Genomic DNA, 26792 nt, shown 5'->3' with positions numbered 1-26792 from the left:
TAGTTTTAAATCTTGACCCTATTTAAATGAGGGATATCAGAAAAAAATATGTCTTGCTATGACACTTAGGTTAAAATTTCAGACACTGGTTCTTTATAACGATATATGATTGAGTATATTCTTAGAAAAAGATTGATGATTCAAGTCTTATTGCTTTGGTATAACTAAAGCAGAAATTGCTACTAATTATTGTTCCTTACACTGTTTGTTCTTCCTTTCCACAATTTTTTCCCTTTGCTCGATGTCTACCTTTCAAAAGTTGTAGATCAAGTGCAACTTTTCTAAATCAAACAAGATTTAACTACTATATTCCCTGTTAATTTTGGCCTGCCCTTTGATTAACATCACTACTAATATCTGAATATGCCCTGGCCAGTGTTGCTCAGTTGGTTGAGCATAGTATGATGCACCAAGAGGCCACCAGTTCAGTTCCTCATCAGGGCACATGCCTGGGTTGTGGGCTTGATCCCCAGTATGGGACATGCCAGAGTCAGCAATCTATGTTTCTCTTTCCCTCTCTCTCTAAAAATCAATAAAAACATTTAAAAAAAATCTGAATGTTTTTGAAAAAAGGAAAACTGTATTACTTATTTAAATTGATACGAGAAATTATATGCCAAATGCGTTAACATCCTCAAGAATGTTACACGCAGTACATGTCACATGTTCCCATTAAGTACATTACATAAATTTTTTTTTTTACTTTACATTTAAAATATTTTCCCTAAATTTTTAATCTATAATTCAAAACTATTACATTTTCTTTTATCCTTTAAGTTCTCTGGAATACTTTCAAAATTAATAATTTCCTAATAATGTTACATAACTACAAAATTAAATATGAAATTCGTTATTACATAATAAGGTGAAAAATAAGGACTAAAAGAAAGCTACTGATTAATGTACACTACAGATTTTTTAAGATTCACTGTGACAAATAAACACACTTTTTAAATGTCAAAGAATATAAGACAAAACTTTTATTTTGAATGTGATTTAGAGTCACAGGATCAAACTTAAGAATCACTTATAACTTACTGCTTGATCAAAATTAACATAAAATGTAACAAATTATATTTTAACTCAAACTGACAAACCACTTCCTAAAGAAAAACTTCCTGTTCTATGCTATCATAATTTTTCCTGTGGAATACTGGCAAAGAATATAGTTATATTGGGCCACAAATGGTTATAAATAACATTTTAAGGTAACTTAAATAAAATATACATACATTACTCAAAATAAATATTTGGATTATTTTCTTTGGAAAGTTAGCTTGCAAATGAAAAGAAGCAATCCAAATCCGCATACTGTAATAGCTGTCCTCTTCAAAATTCTACTATTCCATGTAGATTCTTCTTCTATTAATGGAATATGAGTTGGATCATTTTCTCTTTCATTTTGCAACTAATATTTGGCATGGGAAAAAAAGAGTTAATGTACATACAGTACTTTGAAAATAGAAATATATTTGATTTAAAAAATATTAAAATTATATCCATGTCAGTACATAATTTAGATGTAGCCAGTACAAGATTCTTATGTAAGATTTAAAGTGACCACATGTCTTTCAACAGTCTTTCTTTCACCAGGATTCCATTACAGTAAATCATTAGTTTCACATTAAAAATAAACGCTCTTATAGTTATTATATTTTAACATCATGTTTTTATGTCACAAGATAAAGTTCCTTTAATGTTAAAGTTCCTATTTCTACCTAAGAAATGACAATTATAACTTTTTTCCTTCTGTATTAAATATCAATTGACTTCTTACAAAAAAGTTAACCATTCTTATACCTACAATATGTAAAATTTAACAAAAGCTGTAAGATCTTATGCTAATGCTAGAAGTTTAATTCTTTACTTAAATACAATTAAGGAATAAATGTCAATAAAACCTAAGTGGTTCTCCCAGTACTTTTCTGCAAGAAACTACACTACATGACCCAGTCAGTTTCTCAGGTACTATACACAGAACTTTCTAGCTAAAGGTCCCTCAAATCGTGTGTGTGCACGCGCGCGCGTGCGTGTGCGTGTGTGTGTGTGTGTGTGTGTGTGTGTGAGAGGAGGTGGGAGAGGGGAAAAGGGAGGGGGAGTGAGAGGGGGACTAAAAAGGGGAGAGAGAAAGGGAGGGAGAGGGGGAGAAAGACGGACAGTTGTTGGGCAAGGAGTAGGAGAGAGAGAATGACCAGAAACCGAAAGACCTTTGAAAGATAAAAACAATCAGGCACGTTTATAGTGAGTGACATTTACTAGAAGCATCCTGTGCTGGAGTGGTGACAAATACTTTCATCATTAGCAAGAGTAACTACTTCTAAAATCTACAATGTAAATATTTAATTTAAAGAGCCTGCAAAAGTAATTTTAAATTTATAGTAGAAATGGACTTTAGTGTCAATCTCATTAATACTGTATTCTTGGTCTAACTTCCAAATGGCTTCATTCAGCAACAGATTCCTTTTTGACACTGATGCTCCATTTACTGAATCCTGAGACAGTCATTCCTTTTATTAACCAATTATTTAGAATGACCCTTTCTGACAAGAGCCTGTCAGTGTGTTGGTTTGAGAGAGAGTGATGTGGTGCTAAAGTCCAGCCTTGACCTCTCCTACCCTCTCTCTTTATCTCCATACACTTATGATAACTCATACGGTTCTTTAAAAAAATTCCCTTCACTTATTATTGGTAAACTTTGAAATATCATCAAACAGGCATGATAGCATATTTCCAAATTTGGAACCCCTTAAGTTCTTAAAATAAAATTTCACTATGGTGATTGCTACTTGTTTAAGACTAATCCAGAAAAACCAATGCACTAGCTTGGTCTAAAACTAATACTTTCCTGTCCAAAGAACTGTATCTGCAATTATTATAAATCAATAAATGTGTTTTCAAGACTAGTCCTCATATAGAAATGTAAAGACTTAAGGTAAAGAGGGTCACAGAAAAAAGGTCTTTCATTTAGCTAAAGAAAGTTGAAATTTCTGTTTATAGTACACATTATTAAAATAAATATAATATCTGATTTGATTATTTATGTTTTAGAGTCAGAGTCAACCCTAGAGCAGTGTTGCTTAATTTTATTCCTTTAAGAAAAATCTGGTCTCTCTCTAATTTCATCTCAATCCTCCATCCCCACATTCAAAATGTTTTTATTTTAAAGAAACCAAATAATTATCAATCTGAGGCAATAATATCTTAGGGAATTTCCCACACTAAACAGTAAAGGTTGATGCTTTATAGGACTATTTTTACATAAATCCTTCCCAATGTCCCTTGGATTCCCAAGAGATACACCATACTAGGTAAAATCAATACCATTTTCCTTCAATTTTCCTAGATGATGCAGGTAGTGAAGATAAATAGTGCTATAATTTTCATGTTTTTAGCAAGTCAGTCTCTCTCCAGCCTGTGTAGCACAATTTGCCTGACATACAGAAGGCATTCTTATGTTTGTTGAATGAATAAATGTGAGCAATAATACAACTTCTATGGTGCGTCTTTCCCTGGTGACTTAGCTTCTTCAAGAATTTTGAAATAAATTGCTTATTCGCACCATTTTGAAATATCTTTATTTTCCTACTTTTTTGTAGAATTTGCTTCTCAATTTTCTGCTCACTTTTTAAAAAGACTCCTTTTCACTGAACATATATATGTTAATAGCTAGATTGACAAATTACTTGGAACATGTATAAAATTTATTTTGAGGATAAAATTATTTTTTTCATTTAAAAAACTTTTAAAAAACTTTAAAAATGAAAATATTAAATAATTTATGACTTGATGCTATAAAAATTTAATGCATAATCTAATGTTCACATCATATATTTAAAAAAACTTTATAGATATAAAATGTATTTATTATACAGACATGAAGAACTCAGAAGTAAGTTCTTTAGTCAGATAAAAGTGTTTTCCTTTATTAACTAGCTTCAAAGGAGTTCCCAATTTTAGCAGCTTAGGTTTTGTCACAGACTATTTTCTGAAAGGGGGAAAATCACCTGTCTTTGAATCCAGATATATACTTCTATGTGAGTACAGAAACAAGGACAACAACACAAAAGCCCACACTTTTTTAAAAAAATAGTTAAATTATAAAAGATATTATAGAAAGTCTAAAAAACAGAATGAATATTTTATCCACAATCCTACTTCATTATCACAGCTAATAAACTTTCATTTTAGTAATTTTTTATCTGCATATTTACATATAAGTAAAACTTACAAATACTAACTTCATATCTTTAATAAGTTGATATTTGATTTTCATTAATTTTTCAACTGGCTGCATATTATTATAATAAATAAGTGTACCATAATTTATTTAATCATCCTGCTAGTATAGGACAGTCACAGTACATACAATTTTGGAATCTTTAAACTATTATTGAAAGATACAAATATTTTTATGATTCTTAGCACATCTTGCCAAACTATTTCTGAAAAAGGTTATGATACTTGTATCACATGAGACTATCAGTTTGGTAAACTCTAACCAGAAATGGGTAGAGCAATACACTTATCCATGCTAATTTAAAAGATGAAAATGATGTATCATTTTTCTTTTAGTATGCATTTCTTTAATGAGTGACAAAGTTTCCTATGTATACTTCTTTCTTTGGAAACTGTTCTCTTTCCAATTGTTTAGTGGGAGCTTATGTAGCTCTTGTCAGAATTACTTCACTGTCTAACATACTATGCTGCAAATTATTTCCTCCATTTTTATGTTAAATATATACCTTCTGAATTAAGTCTTTTAGTTTGCAGACCTCTTCATTCAAGTCTTCGACATTGCTAACCAGTTCTTCACAAACTGAAGTAAAATTCCGAGGAGAAGCCCATTCAAGTACTATCTGTTAATGTTTTCAAAAGTTGCATGTTAAAGAACAGAAAACAACTTTCACAACTTCATATCCACAAAAATTATACAACATTAAATTAACTGAAAAGCATTTTTGTACAGGATAAATCCTCACACCAAAAAAAAGTCAGTAATATTATACAGTCAAATCAAGTTTCTTGAATGAATTTACTAAATATATACAGTATATATAACTTTATGGAGACTAATATTAGTAATAATATTTATGGTACAAAATAAATTCATAAAAGTTTAAAGAATGACGATTCCCATATTAGTGTTATAAAAAAATCACATGAAAACAATCAGGTTAAAATTATAAACAAACAGCTAAAGCCAAATCACATGAAAAACAAAATGAGTTTGCTTTTATAGATCACTTAAATTTCCTCTAAAATTTCCAGCCTCCTTTTGCAACCATATCAAAATTACAACTAAACTATAGAACCACCAACATTTAGAACTCCCTGATATCTGGCTGAATGGAATCTCTACAACTAGGGAATTAAAGAAGCCACATGGAGACTGGTACGAGAGGGGGAGACGTGGAATGGAATGGTCCCACACTCATGTGTAGCAGACAAAAATCAGGAGTGATATCTTGGCTGCAGAGGTCCCCTGAGGAGCGAGGGGTCTTAGCCCCACACCAGGGCCCCCAGCCCAGGGTTCCAGTGTCAGGAAGAGAAGTCTCCATAACTTCTGACTGTAAAAACCAGCAGGGGCCCTGTTGGGGTAGCTGAGTTGGTCAGAGCATCATCCCGACATGCCAAAGTTGCAGATTCAATCCCCGGTCAGGGCACATACACGGATCAACCAGTGACTGCATAAAATAAGTAGAACAATAAATTGATTTTTTTTTCTCTCTCTCTTCTCAAATCAACAAGTAAAAAATAAAAAATAAAAATTTAAAAGCTGGGTTGAGGCTGAGGGAGACAGAGGTTTGCTGCAGTCCCAGGTAGTTTCTCTTAAAGGGCCCACACACAGACTTACTCAGACTCACTCTGAGCTCCAGCACTGGGGCAGCAGTTCAGAGGGCACCAGAGACATACAAGAAGGAACTGAATTGTCCAACATCAGGGTGAGAGCTAGTGGGGCAGCTTTATCTCAAAGAGAAGTGCTGGCAGAGGCCATTGTTCCATTGATGAGCCCACCCTTTTCAGAGCTGGTAGGTAGGTGCCATATTTGAGACTCTATCAACCTGCCTTACCAGTTTACCCAACCCTCGTGATTCTGAGACCCCGCCCCACTCAACTTTGGGGCTCACCCAGTCTGTTTCCAGTGGCTTTTCCAAATGAATGACCTATTCTGGCTAATGCTTTAGATTTTCCTAAAATCTCTCAAACAAGCAGCATCTGATCTCAGCAAGCCCCTAACCTCTCGATAAGTGGCCCTAGGCCCAACACTAGCCACAGCTTGCCTTGGCTCACAGTTTGGCCTCCCCTGGGCACCTCTAAGCTCAGCAGAAGCAGCAGCCATCTGTAGATTGTTTTGTAGCTTGTGCTGGTTGGAACCAGGCAGAAAAGAGGCAGTGGCTAACCTTGGCCTGCACCTCCAGGAAGGCCTCAGAGCCACCACCCAGTGGACAGCTTCAGACAGCATTGAAGCACCTCCACTCAAACACCCCAAGTGACACACTCAAGGGGTAGACTCAGCAGGCACCAGAGCCAGGCTGAAGTCAGTCCTGGTGGGTGGGGTGGGCCCCTGCACAGCTGACCCTCCATGGTGGGGTGATCGGAGGTCAGTGGCTAGAGTTCGTGGTTAGTTCATGCAGCTGACTGGCCTGGGGGTACATCCCTCCCACTGATGTGTCAACAGCAATCAAGGTTCAACTACAAAAGGAGGCTATATACAGCCCACACAGGAGATGCACCTCGAGTGTCCTACTTGGGTGATTGGGAGGCTGTGTGCCATTGGGCCCTACAGAATACCTACTACATTAGGCCACTCTACCAAGCCTGGGAGACATAGCAGCTCTGCCTAATAAGTAAAAACAAACACAGGGAGGCTGCCACAATGAGGAGACAAAGAAACATGTCCCAAATGAAAGAACAAAACAAAATTACAGAAAAACAAGTAAACAGAATGGAGACAAGCAATCTATATAAATGCTGAGTTCAAAACACTGGTTATAAGGATGCTTAATGAACTTAGTGAGAGCTTCAACAGTATAAAAATGGACTAGTCAGAAATAAATGCTACACTAAATGAAATGAAGAATAATTTATAGGGAATCAACAATACAGTAATAGATGAAGCCAAGAATCAAATGAGCAATTTGGAATATTAGGAAACAAAAAACACCCAATCAGAAGAGAGAAAAAAAAGAATCCAAAAATATGAAGATAGTGTAAGGAGCCTCTGAGACAACTTTAAGCATACAGTAAAACCTTGATATAAGCGACTAATTCAAACAAGGAGGTGCCCGTTAAAGCTGAAAGTCTGTTGTATAATAAAGTAGGTTTTCCAAATGTGTATCTTAAAAAATTGATAAATTAGTTTACCTGTTTTTACTTACGTAGACACATATGTGTAATTAAAATTATGTATGAAAAGTTTAATTTCACAGAAAAGCTTTCTATATGTATTATGATTATTTTACATTTATACTGAATAGGCCTAGTAAATGTATGCATTCACCAAGCACCCTAAGTAAACACATGCACACGGCTGGGGTGTAGCTTAGCACACATCAGAACATTAGCCAGCACATGTTAAAACTGCTGCAGAAAGTTGACACACACAACAACAGCATCAATTACGTTCTGCAAGCGATGTGGTGTGATCACGTGCTAATCATTCACCAAACATTGTTTATGAGTGGTGACTCTTGGATTTAAAGACTGTAATTGTAGACATGTAATATTTATGTTGGCAAAATTACTACAGTGTTTTTCTAACATATGGTGTATTCACTAAAATTTGTTAAAAATAACAGTGAATTAACAAAAAATTAACTGCTGTTTTAATTATAAGCAAATTTTGGTTAAAAGGATTTTAAAATTAACAAGGTGTTAATTTTCACATGACATATGGACTGGAAATTTTGTCCATTAAATAAGAAGTCCATTAAATTGAGGTCCACAAAATTGAGGGTTTATTGTACTAACATTTGCATCATGAAGTTGCTGGAAGGAGAAGGAGAGCAAGAAATTGAAAATCTATTTCAAAAAATGACTAAAAACTTCCCTTACCAGGTGAAGGATATAAACACACAAGTCCAGAAAGCACAGAGTGCCAAACAAGATGAACCCAAAGAGGTCCACAACAAGATACATCATAATTAAAATGCAAAAGATTAAAGAAAAAGAGACACTCTTAAAAGTAGCAAGAGAAAGACAGTTAGTTACCTACAAGGGAGCTCCCATAAGGATGTCAGCTGCTTTCTCAACAGAAACTTTGCAGGCCAGAAGGGAGTGGCAAGAAATATTAAAAATGATGAAAAGCAAGAACCTATAACCAAGATTACTCTACCCAGCAAGGCTACCATTTAAAATCAAAGGATAGATAAAGAGCTTCCCAGACCAAAAAAAAAAACACACAAGGAATTCATCACCACCAAACCAGTATTACACGAAATGTTAAAGGGTCTTCTTTAAGAAGAAGAAAAGATGAAAAACATGAACAATAGGCACTAAGAGAAGATTGGAAGATTGGGGCAGAGTAGGTGGATCTTCCTCTTACCTCCTCCCAGAATCTAACTGGAATTAAAACTAAATTGGGGACTAGTCACCCTGAAATACCAGCTGACGACTGGCTGAAGCAGAGACATTTAAACAAGGAAGCACAGAAACCACCTTAGATTGGCAGGAAGGGCAGGGATGCAAGAGGCACTGGCCCAGATCCCTGGAGTGGTGGGCCAAGGATGAGAAAGGTTCCCCCAGAGAGGAGAGAGGCCTGGACCCCAGGCAGGGCTCCCCAGCCCAAATGGCGAGAGCCAGGAACAGCCATCCATGCAGCAACCAGCAAAGGGGCTTCTATCAGCCAGGGAGTTGAGCTGCCCAGAGACAAAGCTGATATGGGCTGGCGAACAGAACTTTCATACTGCAGGTTTAAGTGGAGGGAGGAAAATGCAGAATAGAGTCACCTAAGAAGAGACAGGGTTGGGAAGAGTTGCGGGGATGGAGGATGCTAAGATACCTGTGTTGAGTCATCCCTCCCACCGATATAGCAGTAGCCATTTTTCTCCAGAGGCACAAGCTCCTCCCAACAGCAAAAACCAGGGAAAAGGCAAACAGCCTGACCCCTGGTATACAGCTCACTCCACCCTAAGGAATTCCATTCTCCCAACCCTGTGGAATCCAGCATGCCCCGCCCTGCATCTTGACCCCTGTAGAGGAGGCAGTAGTCTTAGGGAACAGGAGTCTCAGGGAACATCAGTGGCTGGCTTTGGGGTGGGGAAATTCTCCCCATATTCTAGGGAACCTGGCTGGTACTTCCCTCTCAGGGGAGAGTTGACAGAAACCTCTGGCTTCCAGCACACCCCAAGGCCTGACTAAGAGGGACTCCACCCAGTCAAGGATGGGAAATAGTCTGGGTACACACCCACCATCTTTCCCAGAAGTCTGAACGTTTTCTGGCACACCAATGGGCCCTCTGCTGCAAAGAAAACAGCCTAGGAGCTCAGCTTGGCCCCTCCCATGGGCAGCCAAGCCCAGTGGAGGTAGCTACAAGCTGTGGTTGCTTTGAAGCTTTGAACAGGGCACTGAAATCCAAACTTGGACAACTTCTGACATTGTTTAGCAAAAAAGTACCTCCAGGGAGGCCCAAAATCAGCATACAAAAAGTTAGCCCCAGACAACATAACAGCAGGATCCAAAGGAAAATCCTCGCAGACATTAAAATCTCCCAAGATGAACTTCCAACTACCCCTAACTGTTTTTTTTGGTGTTTTTTCTCCATTATTTTCTTTTTTATTGCTTTAGTATTATTACTGTTATTTTTCTCTTTTCTCTCGTTTCTTTTATATCTCTTATTTGCTTCTTTCCTTTTCTTACTCTTTTTTTTCTTTCTTTCATCTTTCTCTTCTTTTTACCTTTTCATACATTTTTTTCTTCCTACTTTTTTTACCTTTTTCCTTTTCCCATTCTATTTTCTCTCCTTTCTTTCCTTTCAGAATCTTTTTTCTTCCTCTTTCCTCTTCTAGTATTCTTTTTACTTTTATTATTATTTTCTTTCCTTCTTTTTCATTTATTCTTCTTACTCTCTTCTCTCTTTACTAATTCTCTTTTCTCCTGTGTTTGTGTGTTTTTTAAAAATATGTTTTCCTGACTGTCGAGATAGAGGAAGGGAGGGGGAGAGAAACAAAGATATGAGAGAGAAATACAGATCACCTGCCTGCTGCACACTCCCTACTAGGGACTGAGCCCACCACCGGGGCATGTGCCCTGACCAAGAATCAAACCGGCAATAACCAAGAATCAAATGGTGAACGGAATTATGCTTAACCAATTGAGCCATACTAGGCAAGGGCTCTTTTGTAGTTCTATTTGTTATTATTGCTGGGTTCTTTTATATGTTTTTGGTTGTTTGCAGTTTTGTTATGTCCTGTAAGCACATGTACAACAGCTTGCACAAGTTGGTTGGGGATGACCCTCAGAGTTAGCCAGCCTGAAAGGAAATTCCACCCATGCACAGGACAACAATCAAGACCCAATTACAACAGGAGAGTCCAAATAACCCACAAAAGGGTCACTCCTAGAGCATCCAGCTCAGGAGTTAAAGGAGACGGCCCCACTGTGTCCCACAAGACATTTACTACATAAGGCCATCCCACAAATACTGGGACTAATAGCAGGTATATCTAATATACAGAAACAAATAAAAAGAAAACTAAAATGAGGAGACAATGAAATAACCCCCAAATGAACAAAAAGGAGGAATCTCCAGGGAAAACCCCCAAAATGACATGGAGGTTAGCCATGTATCAGACACAGAGCTGAGAATCATGGTTATAAGGGTACTCAAGAAACTTAGTGAGAACTACAAGGAAAGTAATGGGGTCTTACAAGGAACTTAGAGCTAACTACATTGGCATGAAAAAGGGCATAGAAACCATAAATAAGAAACAGTCAGAAATGAATATTACATCTGAAATCAAGAATACACTGGAAGGAATTAAAAGCAGGCTTGACGAAGCAGAGGACTGAATCAGCGATTTGGAAGACAAGGGACAAAAAACAATTACAGATGAAAAAGAAAAAACACTTAAAAACCATAAGGAGAATTTGTTCAGGGCAGTGAGAGGGAGACAGTAACCTACAAGGGAGCTACAATAAGACTTTCAGCTGATTTCTCAAGAGAACCACTACAGGCCAGAAGGAATGAAGTATTCAAAGTTATAAAAAGCAAGAATCTAATATCAAGACCACTCTATCCAGCAAGGATATAATTCAAAATTGAAGGTTAAATAAAGAGCTTCATGTTCGAAAACTGAAGCATTTACTTCTGGGTTTACAGCATTTGTAAACTGAAATGTTCGTCAACAGAGACGTTCAAACCGAGATACCACTGTAAATAAGTACCTACCAATGTACTTAATTAAATGCTCTAATAGGGTATTTGAATAGATAGGGTAGTTCAATGGATACAAAACATGATCCACATATATGCTGTCTACAATAGACCAACCTCAGAACAGAATACTCACACAGGATGAATGTGAAGGGGTGAAAAAAAGTATTTCATGCAAATAGAAATGAAAAATAAGCTAGGGTAGCAATGTTTATATCTGACAAAACAGACTTCAAAACAAAGTCCATAAAATGAGACAAAGGTCACTATGTAATAATAAAGGGATTGTTCAAAAAGGTGATATAACCGTGGTATAAATATATGCACCCAATATGGGAGCACCTAAGTATATAAAAAAAAAAATCTCTTTAAGGATTTTAAGAGAGAGATACAGTCATAGTAGGGGACTTAAACTCCCAACTGATATCACTGGATAGGTCTTCCAGACAAAAAACAAACAAGGAAACAGTGACCAAAACAACACATGTGATCAGATGGATTTAACTCATATTTATAGAACATTTCACTCCAAAACTGCAGAATATACATTATTCTTAAGTACACATGGGACATTCTCAAAGACAGACCACATGTTAGGACACAAATATCTCTATAAGTTTATAAACTTAAAAATCGTAACAAGCATCTTCTTGAATCAGAGCACATGAAATGAGAAATCAACTACAAAAAAAAAAACCATTGCAAAAACATTCAAACACATGAATGCCAAATAGTATGTCATTAAAAAATAAGTGGGTTATTGTCCAGCCAGTGTGACTCAGTAGATGAGCATTGGTATATGAACCAGGAGGTCATGGTTTGATTCCTAGTTGGGGCACATGCCTGGGCTCAATCCCCAGTAGGGGCATGCAGGAGGCAGCCAATCGATGACTCTCTCTCATCACTGATGTTCTATTTCTCCCTCTCCCTTCTTCTCTCTAAAATCAATTAAAAAAAAACAAATTAAAAAAAAAAAAGGGTTATAAATGAGGTTAAGAAAGGAATAAAAAACATCCTGGAAAAAAATGAATATGAACACACAACAACCCCCAAATCTATGGTATACAGCAAAACCAGTTCTAAGAGGGAAGTTCATTGCATTACAGATCTACCTCAAGAAACAAGAAAAATCTCAAATAAATGATCTAAACCTACAACTAAAAGAAATAAAAAGAGAACAAGAAAAGCTCACTGGAAGCAGAAGGAAGGAAATAATAAAGATCAGAGCAGAATTAACTGACGGAGAGACTAATAAAACAGTACAAAATATCAATGAAACCAAGACTAGTTCTTTGAAAAGATAAACAAGATTGATAAACCTTTAGCCACACTCACCTAAAAACAAAGAGAGAGGACCCAAATAAACAAAAGCAGAAATGACGTGGTGAAGTACCAACTGACCCCACAGAAATAAAAGGATTTTAAGAAAATACTATGAACATCTATATGCCAACAAACTAGACAACTTGGGCGAAATGGACAAATTCCTAGAAATACACAATCATCCAAAACCCAATCAAGGAGGAATCAGAAAACAGGAATAGGCCAATAAAAACTAATGAAATTGAAGCAGTATTAAAAAAAAAAAAGGCCCAGAAAACAAAAGTCCTGGACCAGACAGATTTACAGGTGAGTTTTACCAAATATTCAAAGAAGAACGGGAACCAACATTGCAGAGGGCAAGTCCTGAGTAAGGGTGAGAGTGTGAGTGGGTCAGTGTGTGTGAGACAGAATCTAGGTGAGTGTGAGTGTCGGTGGGCATCTGTCTGTTGTGCAGGAAATCCCAGCGGGCAGTTCACGCTCTCCTAGTAGAGGAGCTGTCAGCCTCCACCATGCGCTGCTCGGCTGGGCACTTCTCTTTGCTCCATTTTGGAGGATCTGCAGGGTCCTCCTTATGAGGAGGCGGCATGGTGCAGCTGTGTTCCAGCCCGCCTAGGACATGTGTGCATGGCCCCAGTACTGAGACCCAATGCCCTAGGACACATGAACCTGATGGGGTGACCCGGCACACCTGAACTGTGGCCCCTGGAAGACAGGGCCCACCACTTTGACGTGCGCACCTCTTCTATACCACGGCTTTGATGCACAGTGTGCCCTGATGCACAGACCAGCAACCTTGACCCAGAGCATCCAACCTGGCACCCCTGGATGACTGGCCCCACCACCTGATTTAGCACCCCTGGCCCTGACACCGTGACCCACTACCCCCAGACTCGTAGATCTGCTTCTGCAACCAGGCGCCTGACCCACTGCCCATGGAAGACGGGACCCCACTCTGCTGTGATGTTCCAGTATGCATGGACCTTTCATCATGACCGAGAGTACCTAACCCCAAGCCACAAGAAGATCAGACCCACTGCTGCAAACCAGCAGGACCTACTGCTCTGGACGTACAGACCTACCCTTGCAACCAGGCAATACTAGCCTGGTGCCCAGACTACAGAAACACTAGAATGGGGAGACAGAGAAACAACCCCCAAATGAACAAATAGGAGGATGAGCCCCAAAAAGAACTAAGTGAAACGGAGGCAAGCAATATGTCAGATAAAGAATTCAAAGTAATGACTATAGGGGTACTCAAAAACTTAGTGGAACTACAAGCAGCTTAACAACAACTGTAAGAAACTTAATGAGAACTACAGCGGCATGAAAAAAAAGGTAGAAACCATGAATAAGAACCCATTGGAAATGAATAATGACATAATTGAAATAAAGAATACCCTGGAAGGAATCACAAATAGACTTAAAGAAGCTGAGTACCAAATCAGTGAATAAGTACACACGGTAGGAAAAAACACCCAATCAGAGCAGCAATTGGAAAAAAATTAAAGAGCACGAGGAGAGTTTAAGGTAGTTTGGGACAACATGAAATGTAACAACATCCACATCACAGGGATGCCAGAAGGAGAAGAATCTGAGCAAGAAATACAGGACCTGTTTGAAGAAATAAAGACAGATAACTTCCCTGACCTGGTGAATGATAAAGTCACATAAGTCCAGGAAACACGGAGTCCCAATCAAGATGATCCGGAAAAGACCCACATCAATACATATCATAATTAAATGGCAAATGTTAAAGACAAAGGAAGAATCTTAAAGGCAGCGAGAGAGAGAGAGAAAATTACCCGCAAGAAAGCTTCCATTAGACTGTCAGCTTATTTCATAATAGAATCACTTCAGGCCAGAAGGGAGTGGCATGAAGTATCCAAGGTAATGAAAAGCAAGGATCTAAAACCAAAACTACTATATCCATCAAGGCTACCATTCAAAATTGAAGACTAAATAAAGAGCTTCCCTGATCAACAAACAAGAACTGCAAGAAATGCTAAAGGGACTGTTATAAGAAGAAGAAAGAGAGAGGAGAACACAGATACAAAGAATAAAAATGACAAGTAAATACCTATGAATAACCTTAGATGTAAATAGATTAAACACTCCAATCAAAAGACATAGGGTGCAAAATGGATAAGAAAACATGACCCAAATATATGCTTTCACCAAGGGACCCAGCTCAGAACAAGACGCACACAGGATGAAAGTGAAGGGATAGAATATACTTTCCATGCAAATGGAAAAAAAAAAAAGCTGGGGTAGCAATACTGATATCTGACAAAGTAGACTTCAAAATGAAGGCCATAATGAGAGACAATGAAGGCTAATTCATAATACTAAAGAGATCGACACTACAAGAGGATATGATCCTGGTAAACATGCACCCAATACAGGAGTACCCAAATATATAAAAATACATCTGGAGGACTTTAAGGGAGAGACTGTCAGCAATACAATCATAGTAGGGGACCTTAACACCCACTGACATCACAAGATAGATCTTTAAGATAAAAAAAAATCAACATGGAAACAGTGACCCTAACCAACACACTAGTTCAAATGTATTTAATTGACATTTACAGAACATTTCCCAACAAAGTTGCAGAATATACATTCTTCTAAAGGACACATGAGACATTCTCAAAGACAGACCACATGTTAGGACACAAACTAAGTGTCTATAAATTCAAGAAGATTGAAATCATATCAAGCATCTACTCAGATCACAATGGCATGAAACTAGAAATCACCTACAATAAAAACACCCCAAATCATTCAAACACATGGGAGCTAAATAGCATGTTATTAAACAATGAATTGGTTACTAATGAGATCAAGGAAGAAATAAAAAATTCCTGGAAACAAATGAAAATGAACACATAATGACCCCCAATCTATGATACACAGAGAAAGCAGTCCTGAGGGGGAAGTTCACAGCACTACAGGCCTACCTCAAGAAGTAAGAAAAACTTCTGATAAACTATCTAAATCTTCAACTTAAAGAATTAGAAAGGGAACAAGAAAAGAACAGAGTAAGTAGAAGGAACAAAATAATAAAGATCAGAGCAGAAATAAATGACATAGAGACTAAAATAAATAAATAAATAAATAAAAAAGATCAATGAAACCAATAGCTGGTTCTCTGAAAAGATAAACAAGATTGATGAACTTTTAGCCAGACTCATCAAGAAACAAAGGGAGAGGAATCAAATAAATGAAATTAGAAATGAAAGAGGTGAATTAACAACTGACACCACAGAAATACAAAGAACTATAAGAAAATACTATGAACAACTATATGCCAACAAGCTAACAATGTGGATGAAATGGAAAAATTCCTAGAAAAATAAAATCTTCAAAAACTGAATCAGGAAGAGTCAGAAACAAGTGATGAAATTGAAGCAGTAATCAAAAAACTCCCAGCCAACAAAAACCCTGGCCTGGATGGCTTCACACGGGAGTTTTAACAAATATTCAAAGAAGAACTAACACCTGTCCTCCTCAAACTATTCCAAAAAATCCAAGAGGAAGGAACACTTCCAAGCTCTTTTTATGAGGCCAGTATTATACTAATTCCAAAATGTGATAAAGACACTACAAAGAAAGAGAATTACAAGCCAATATCTCTGATGAACAGGGATGCTAAAATCCTCAATAAAACAAAGGCAAACTGGATCCAGCAATATATTAAAAAGATCATGTACCATGACCAAGTGGGAGTTATTACAGGGATGCAAGGCTGGTATAACATTCACAAATCAATAAATGTGATACTACACATAAACAAACTGAAAGACAAAACTCACATGATCATATCAATAGATGCAGAAAACGCATGAGATAAAATTCAACACTCAGCTTTGATAAATTCACACTCAAAGCAAAGTGTGAATAGAGACATCATACCTCAAGATAATAAAGCCATATATGACAAAACTACAGCCAAAATCATATGCAATGGACAAAACTAACAGCTTTACCCCTAAGAACTGGAACAAGAGAGGGGTGTCCGCTTTCACCACTCTTATTCAACATAGTACTGGAAGTCCTAGCCGCAGCGACCAGACAAGAAGAAAACATAAAAGGCATTCAAGTTGGAAAGGAGAAAGTAAAACTGTTATTTTTCTCAGATGACAACATATTGTACATAGATAACCCTAAAGACTCCATTAAAAAACTAGATTTACTAAATCAATTTGGCAAAGTAGCAGGATACAAAATTAGTTCCCAGAAATTGATGGCATTTTTATACAGCATTAATGAACTCTCACAAAGAGAAAGTAAAAAAACAATCCCATTTACCATTGCAACAACAAAATTAAGATACTTAGGAATAAACTTAAACAAAGATGTAAAAACTGGTACTCAGAAAACTACAGGATGTTGAAAAAAGAGAGGAAGATAGAAATAAGTGGAAGAATATACCTTGTTCATGGATTGGTAGACTTAACATAATTAAAGTGTTCATACTATTCAAAGCAATCTACAGATCCAACTCAATCCCTATTAAAATACCAATGGCATATTTCACAGATCTAGAACAAATACTCCAAAACTTTATATGGAACCTAAAAACACCCCAAATAGCCTCAGCAATCTTGAGAAAGAAGAACAAAGTTGGAAGGGTCACAATACCAGATATCAAGTTATACTATAAAGCCACTGTAATTAAAACAGTATGATACTGGCACAAGAACAGGCATATAAATCAATGGAACAGAACAGAGAATCCAGAGATTGACCCATGCCATTATCGTCAGATAATATTTGACAAAGGAGGCAAGAACATACAATATAGTAAACACAGTCTCTTTAATAAATGGTGTTGTGAAAATTGGACAGGTACATGCAAAAAAATGAAACTAGACCACCAACTTACACCATACACAAGATTAAACTCAAAATGGATAAAAGACATAAATGTAAGTCATGAAACCATAAAAATCCTCGAAGAAAACTTAGGTAGCAAAATATCAGACATTTTAAGGAACAGAATTTTAACTGAAACATCTCCTAGGGTAAGAGAAACAAAGGAAAAAATAAACAAATGGGACTATATCAAACTAAAAAGATTCTACACACAGGAAAAGAAACCTTCCTCAAATGAAAAGAGAACCCATTGTATCCAATAAGGCGGTATTTTCTAAAATATATAACGAACTTATACAACTCAACAAATGGAAAGCAAACAATCCAATGAAAAAATGGGCAAAGGACCTGAATAGACATTCTCTAAAGAGGACATACAGATGGCCAAAAGACATGAAAAAATGCTCAAAGTCACACCAATCATCAGGGAGATGCAAATTAAAACTACAATGAGGTATCACCTCACACCTGCCAAAATTACTACCACCAATAAATCAACAGACAAGTGGTAGTGAGGATGTGGAGAAAAGGGAACCGTAGTGCACTGCTGGTGGAAAAACAGTATGGAGTTTCCTCAAAAAGTTAAAAATGTAAGTGATGTTTGACCCAGCAATCCTACTTAGGAGAATATATTCTGAGAATGTCAAAACACCAATGAGAAAGAACATATGCACCCCTATGTTCATAGCAGAATTATTTACAATAGCTAGGATCTCAAAACAGCCCAAGTCCTCATCAGTAGATGAGTGGATAAAAAAGCTGTGATACATTTACACATTGGAATACTATGCAGCTGTAAAAAATAATATCTTACCCTTTGAGACAGTGTGGATAGACCTGGAGATTACTATGATAGGCAAAATAAGTCAGCCAGAGAAAGACAAGATCGCATGATATCACTTATATGTAGAACCTAATGAACAAAATAAACTGAGGAACAAAATAGATTCAGAAATATGGAAGCATGGAACAGAGTGACAGATCTCACAGGGAATACGGGCAGGGGTTGGGGGGAGGGACAAGATTAAACAAAGAACTTATATGCATACATGAATGGCATACAGACACAGACAACAGTGCAGTGAAGGTCTGGATTAGGGAGGGAGCTGGATGGAGGGTGGCAAAGGGGAGAAGATGGTGGAGATCTGTAATACTCTCAACAACAAAAATAGATTTTAAAAAATAAGACTGCACTAAAAATAAAATAAATAAGAACAATAAAATGGCAATAAATACATATCTATCAACAATTGAATCTAAAAATCAGAATAAACGAACAAGCAGAAGAGAAACAGACACACAGATATAGAGAACATTTTGATGGTTGCCAGATGGGAGTGGGGCTTGGGGGGGCTGGGTGAAAAAGGTGAAGGTATTAAGGAGTATGAATTGGTTGTTACAGAATAGTGATGGGGATGTAAATTACAGCATAAAGAATATAGTCAATAATATTCTAGTAACTTTGCATGGTGTCAGATGGGTGCAAGATTTATCAGGATGGTCACTTAGTAAGTTATATAATTCCTAATCACTGGGGTAGTACACCTGAAACCAATATAATAATATATGTCTTTCTTTGAGAAATAAAAAATGATTTAAAAAATAAAATTTCCTTCATTAAAAAACCTTAAATTGATATGGTTTTTAATAACACTCAACACACTGTTTTGTTTCAACTTCCACTTTGGTCTCCTATCACTTTATATTTTAAACAATTAAATTTCCTTAAGAACAAATGGTAAGTTCAGACTCATTTTCCTTTTCTTGAGAGCTAGAAGACAAAGTTTTCCAATTAATTAGTATGTAAAGGAGTAATATTAAACATATTTACTTATTTAGATCTGATATGATTTTGTAGAATAAAAATACAATTTTACCATAGCACCACTGTTTACTGAATTATCATTGACTTATCTGAAATGTTCTTCAGCATTCATACTTTTTTTCACTTGACAACTTTTGTAGAATACCTTGTGAGAATGTACAGGCAACTCAGTGATGATATTCTGTACAGCTGTTATTAAATGGCCACATTGTTTGTTTAATTTCAGAAGAAAGTTGAGGAACTCATCACCACTAAAGAGAGGAAACAAACAGGAATCACTCATATAAGCCATTTACTTCATTCTACTGGGCTACTTAGTGTCTAGTCATAACATTTATTAGATTCTCTAATATGTATTTATAGAATAGCCAATATGTATCAGCAACTGAAATAGACATTGAGTATACAAAGTAAACCAAATCTCTAATCTTGAGGATTTCCAAGCTCAGAATGAGAGGCAAATATACAATTATAACATCATTACTCACAGTCATATGAAGAAGGAATAAAAAAGTACTTACTTGGGGTATCTACTATCTAAAGGCACCACACTAATTATTTTACAGTTATTCTTTTAATTGCTCCTAACTACTCCTTTAAGGTAGATGCTGTTAAGCTAAGTTTATAGTTGAGACATCTAAAACACAGAAACAATGAATTTAGTATAATGGGAATAGGGAATTAATAGTGCTTCATAGAAATGGTAACTTGAACTGAGTCTGGAGCTTTAGAATAAATTTGTAAGGAAGGAAGAGAAGGCAATGAAGATAAGAAGGAATTAACGGATAGAGAGAATAGCAGGTGCATAAGTACAAAAGTAGGTCACCAAGATATAACTGAAGCATAATTATGGTATAGTAAGAAAAGAGGATCGACATAATCATTTATTTAAGGAACTTTTGTGATATGCTAAGGAACTCAATTTTATCTTTTTTACAAGGTAGAGTTATTAAAGGAATTTAAACAGGAAACTAGAAAAATCGTATTTTTGTATAAGAAAGTTTATGTGAGGAGTGGTGTAGATTAAAGGAACACGAAAGTGAAAGTAGAGAGAATAATTAGGAGACTAATAGAAACATCCATATAAGATAGCGATTTTCAAGAGGCACACGGGTGTGCATTTTAAAACATGCAAAACCTGACTATTCAGTCAAGGGGCACTGACCTCTTTTCCCTTAGATTGTCAAAAAAATGACAACAGCCAACACATCAGTAGCCATTGGTGTGAATGAATCAAAATTATACCTATATTTTTTGTCAGATCAGAATTTTAGTAATTCGTTTATGCGTACCATGAGATGAAAAAGGTTGAAAATCGCTGATCTAAGAGATGATGAAGAAAAGCTTAATCTAAGGATCTGGCAGTGGCAGTCTGATTGGGGGAAGGGGTAGAATTGTGTTTTAAGAAACATTTTGGAGAATAAACTGAAAAACTTGGTGAAATGTTGCATATAAAAGAAAAAGAAAGTCTAGGGTGATTCTGTTGTTTGGTTTCAATGGAAGGTGGTGAAACCAAGTAGGGAACTAAATCTAGGGGTGGGTGGTAGAGAAGAGAGTGGGGTGGAGATAAAACATTATGATGTAATAATTAAGGACAGGGACTCTAGAGTCAGAAAGACCTGAGTTTGAATTCAGTTTCCACATTTATGATCTTGGGTAAGCTTAATCTTCAGCCAAATATTTCCATATCTCTGGAATTGAGATAATAGAACTGTAAGGATGGCTGAAGGAGATAATGTATGAAAAAGCACCTAGCATTTTATCTAGCATATATATGGCATTGAAATAAACTTAATTATAATAATGATATCAATGATATGAGATATGTAGGTGAAAATGACCAGTAAGCAATAGAAAATGTTAATCTTGCAGGGGTAATTATCCTGGCGACCACAAACTCATGAGACTAAACAGAATTCAGGGAGCTGGTGAACTTAGATAGGAAAAAAATTACATGCTTATTTTTACTAACTCTAACAGAAGTTCAGTCTTTCCTTCAATTATGAATGGAGACACAAACTATAGTACTATCAGTATATACTGTGAAGAGGGGTGAGCTTACAGAGGTAGGAAAAAAAAGCTATGAAAGGAAAAGTAGCCTGAGAAGAAGGAAATCAGGAGTTAAGGCGTGTTATGAAAAGCAATGAAGGGAATGGATTTAAGAATGAGGAAAATGTCAAGCATGTTACATAATTAAGATAAATCCACTGATTATGGAAATGAAGAGACACTGGTGACTAGATTAGTTTCAGTGACAGAAGCCAATTTACAGTAAAAGCTACACAATCCAATACAAAAGTAGAGCAAGGGTATGAATAGGTAATTCAAAGAAAAATAAAAAATAAAATTTTAATGGATAATATACAAAGGATTACAATAACATAAGATGTTACCTTCTTGTGGAATGACAAAAATTAGGATTATTAATATCAAGAGTTGACAAGTGTGTGAAATAACCTTCTGCAATCATTTAGAAGTATGTCCTATAATAAAAATGCACACAACTACTACTATGGGCCCAAAGGTACTTCTGAGTGCAACTAAAATTCTTATAAGGTAGAAGTTTTGATTATACACTATACAAAGTTTCCTTCATATTATTTCTGGGAGAAAAGGTTATAAACAGCAAGCAAGGTCTGCCTCCAATGAAACTTAACAGCAAACTTTTCTCTAAGACACACTGCTAGAACTTATATAGTATTTTAATTTAAAACAAGTCTTTTTTCTTAACTATTAGGTTGAAAAATAAACAGTTTATATAAAATACTTTAAACTTTATGAACAAAATGACACACTAGATCAGATGGATTTAACTGATATCTTCTGAGCATTTCAACTCCAAAGCTGCAGAATATACATTCTTTCCAAGAGCACATGGAGAATTTTCTAGGATAGACAACATGTTAGCACATAAAACAAGTCTCAATAAATTTAAGAAGATTGAAATCATATCAAGCATCTTCTCTGACCACAATGATACAAAACTAGAAATCAATTACATGTTACTAAACAATGTATGGGTTAACAATGAACTAAAGCAGGTGTGGGGAATGTTTGACCTGTGGGCCATATATGGCCAGCAAAATCATTTGGCCTGGCCCTGCCAAGGCAACCACCACAGGAGGGACTCGAAATTTAATAAATCTAGGAGTTTTTTTCATATCTAATTTTTAAGTTTACAATTTTGTATGGCCCGCAAATGATGTTATAAATATCCAAATGGCCCTTGGCAGAAAAAATGTTCCCCACCTCGGAACTAAAGGAATGAAAAATTAGCTTGAGACAGGAAAATGAAAACACAACCCAAAATGTACAGAGCACAGCAAAAGCAGTCCTAAGAGGGAAATTCATACCGCCACAGGCCTACTTCAAGAACAAAAAAATAAAAAAGTTCAAATAGCCCTAGCCGGTTTGGTTCAGTGCTTAGACCCCAAGGACTGAAGGGTGCTGGGTTCAATTCCAGCCAAGGGCACATACCTCAGTTGCAGGCTCAATCCCTGGCCCTGATTGGCACTTGAGAGGGAGGTAACCAATTGATGTATCTCTCACATAGATGTTTCTCTCTCTTTCCCCCTTCCACTCTCTGTGAAAAGCAATGGAAAAAATATCCTCAGGTGAGGATAAAAAAAAAAAGAAAAGCTCAAATAAACAACCTAACCTTACACTTAAAGGAACTAGGAAAAAACAACAAAGCTCAAAGTGAGTAGAAGAAAGGAAATAATAAAAATCAAAGCAGGAAATATATAAAATAGACTACTAAAAAACAATACAAAAGATCAATGAAACCAAATGCTGTTTTATTGAGAGACAAACCCTTAAGCAGACTCATCAAGAAAAAAAAGAGAGAGGACCCAAGTAAAATCAGAAATGAGAGGGAAGCGTAACATCTGACACCACAGAAATACAAAAGATTATAAGAAAATATTATGAACAACAATATGCCAACAAATTAAACAATCTTAAAGATATGGATAAATTCCTAGTAACATAAAATCTCCCTAAATTGAATCAAGAAGAAACAGACTATCTGAACAGGCTGATTACAACTAATGAAATCAAAGCAATAACAAAAAAACTTCCAAAAATCAAAAGTCCTGGACTGCATGGCTTCACAGGTGACTTTCACCAAACATTCAAAGAACTAACACCTATCCTTCTCAAACTATTACAAAAAATTCAAGAAGAGGGAAGACTCCTAAGATCATTTCATGAGGCCAGCATTATCCTAATTCCAAAACCAGATAAAGACACTACAACGGAAAAAAGTATAGGTCAGTATCCCTACTACACAGAGCTGCAAAAATCCTCAGCAAAATATTAGCAACCCAAATCCAGCAGTACATTTAAAAAAATCATACACCATGATCAAGTGAGATTTATTCTGGGGATGCAAGGTTGGTACAAAATCTGCAAATTTCGGTGATATATAAACAAAATGAAGGATAAAAATCACATCATCATATCAATAGATGCAGAAAAAGCATTTGACAAAACCCAGCACCCATATATGATAAAAGCTCTCAGCAAAGTGGGAATAGAGGGGATATACCTCAACACAGTAAAGGCCATATATGACAAATGCATGGCCAACATCAGGCTCAGTGGGGGAAAATTAAAAGCACTTCCTTTAAGATCAGGAACAAGACAAGGATGTCCACTTTCATTACTCTTATTCATCATAGTGCTCAAAGTCCTTGCCACAGTAATCAGACAAGAAGAAATAAAAGGCATCCAAATTGGAACAAAAGAAGTAAAACTGTCATTATTTGCAGATGACATGATACTGTATGTACAGAACCCTAAAGATTCTACAAAAGTTTACTAGAACTGGTAAATAAATTCAGCAAATTAGGAGGATACAAAATAAATATCTAGAAATCAGTTGCTTTTTCTATATACCAATAATGAACTATCAGAAAGGGAAACTAAGGAAACAATCTCATTTACAAGTGCATCAAATAAATAAATATAGTGGAACCTTGGTTCTCAAACTTAATTCATTCCAGAAGGCTATTAGAGAAGCTATTTGTTGGAAAACCAAATCATTTTTTCCCCTTAGAAATTATGTAAATTGAATTAATTCGTTCCAGACTCCCAAATAATTCTGTTTTAACCTTTCTTATATACAGTACATGTCTAATCTACTGTTTAATCTATAAAAATACATGTTTTTTCTTAAATTTATTGAGCCACTCCCTACTAGCCTTAAACGAATCACTTTCAGCACTCATTCCAGGGGTGTGTTCAGGTCAGCATGTAGCATCTTCTCTTTTTCACATATAGTGAAATGTTGTCACTGGCTAACTGCTTTTCATTTATCCAAATCAACAACAGTTTTTCTACCACTTCAATTGCCTGTGGTCATTGTTTCTTTCACACCTTTAACAACATTAGCACTGTTGATGGCCTCTTTATGTTTTAAAATAGTACTAATTGTCCATTTTGCCAGTAACAAAAGCAAAAACCCCCCAAAACCCATAAAAATATTCACAACACAATTTCTAGAGATGTTAACAACACAAGGTTTAGCAGTAAATTGACTTGCATTCTCTCCTTTGTTTGTAGCTTTGAGACATGCTTTTTGTCTTGCTGATATATCAGCATGAAAAGGGTGCCAGGCAGAGAACTGAGGTTTGGCTAAACAACCAAGACATTTTTTCTGTTAACAACTTGATGGAGAACTGAGTTGTTTGAGATGGGACATACTTGAGAATAACAACTTGATGGAGAACTGAATTGTTTGAGATGGGACATATTTGAGAATCGAGGTTTGGGTGTAAATAAAATACCTAGGAATAAATTTAACCAAGGATGTAAAAAACCTGTACTGGGAAAATTATAACACACTGAAAAAAGAAACTGAAGAAGATTCAAATAAGTGGAAGCTTATACTGTGTTCATGGGTAGGAAGAATTAATATAATTAAAGTGTCCATACTACCCAAAGCAATCTATAGATTCAATGCAATTCCTATCAAGATACCTAGCTGTGGAATATTTCCTACAACTAGAACAAATAATCCTAAAACTTATATGGAACCACAAAAGACCCCAAAGAGCCTCATCAATATTGAGAAAGTTGGAGGTATCATGCTACCTGACATGAAACTATACTACAAGGCCACAGTAATCAAACAGCATGGTACTGGCATAAAAACAGACATAGAGATCAATGGAACAGAATAGAGAACTCAGAAATAAGCCCACACCTATATGGTCAATTAATATTTGACAAAGGAGGCAAGAACACATAATGGGGTAAAGGCAGTCCATCCAACAAACAGTATTGGGAAAATTGGACAGATATATGTGTGGATGAAAAGGGGCCACATGCTAAACCTGACAAGCTCAGGGAAGGTCTGCATGGTAGCCTTGCAAACTCAGAGACCTAAAATAACCACAAAGGATGGTTTGAAATTAAAGCTTTTTAACTAAAAGCAGTCTATGGTGGATTGTCACGCCCTAAGGCAGTATTTTTCCTTCACAAAGGTTAATCTTCACCTTAACTAAGCCTGTCAGTTGTCTTTTGTATCTGAGATAACATATCTGATTAACGCATGCCTTTGCAAAACAAAGTAATTTTTCCTCAATGCACCAGAGTAGAGACCAGGAATCTTCTCATTGTTATTGATATCTTGTTAATGGTTGACTGTTAACAATGCTCTACCCACACCTATATAAAAGCAGTATGCACCTACCCTTTGATTTTTTTATCCAATCCCAGAGGTTTCCCTGCTTTGCTTTCTCCCAACTCCCTAATCTATCACCAATGGATAACCCACTTACCTCTCCCCCTTTGATTGTAATCTATAAAGCAAGGTGCAAAACTGCCACTCTCGGGAGCATTATCTCAATCTGTTGAGGTTTTGGCTTCCCAGCAATTGTCGACAATTTGGCTCAAATAAACTCAAAAATTCTTCACAGGTTTGACTGATTTCTTACGTTAACACATGGAAAAAATAAAACTACACCGACTTCTTACCCCATATACAAGGACAAACTCAAAATAGAGTTAAGACTTCAATGTAAGATTCAAAACCATAAAAGTCCTAGAGGAAAACACAGTCAGTAAAATCTTGAACATTTCTCTTTTAATATCTTTCTGACTTACTTCCTTGGGAAAAGGAAACAACAGAAAAAATAAACAGTACTACATTAAACTAAAATGTTTTTACACAGCAAAGGAAACCATCAACAAAATGTTTAGACAACCAACTGAATGGAAGAGGATATTTGCAAATAATACATCTGATAACGGGTTAATGTACTAAATTTATGAAGAACTCATACAACTCAACCTCAAGAAAATCTACAATCCAATTAAAAAAGGGGCAAAGGACCTGAATGAACACTTCTCCAAAAAGGACATATAGATGGCCAATAGACATATGAA

At 36.2% G+C, this 26792-nt stretch overlaps 1 protein-coding gene across 1 annotated transcript in view; it reads right to left on the bottom strand.

The window, feature by feature from the left end:
- Positions 1-1255: 1255 nt before the first annotated feature.
- The window catches only part of ASZ1 (ankyrin repeat, SAM and basic leucine zipper domain containing 1), a 95908-nt gene continuing 70371 nt past the window's right edge, over positions 1256-26792 (bottom strand). Inside the window, exons 11-13 of the mRNA XM_016196930.2 lie at positions 19546-19651; positions 4743-4856; positions 1256-1408 (exon numbers count right to left, since the gene is read on the bottom strand). Coding sequence (XP_016052416.2) covers positions 1256-1408; positions 4743-4856; positions 19546-19651 — 373 coding nt within the window. The remainder of the gene's footprint in view (positions 1409-4742; positions 4857-19545; positions 19652-26792) is intronic.

The sequence above is a fragment of the Miniopterus natalensis genome, chromosome 10, assembly GCF_054644295.1.
Source record: "Miniopterus natalensis isolate mMinNat1 chromosome 10, mMinNat1.hap1, whole genome shotgun sequence".
NCBI lineage: Eukaryota > Metazoa > Chordata > Mammalia > Chiroptera > Miniopteridae > Miniopterus > Miniopterus natalensis.
Note: the sequence above shows the minus strand (reverse complement) of the source record. Positions and strands in the feature narration are given on the sequence as shown.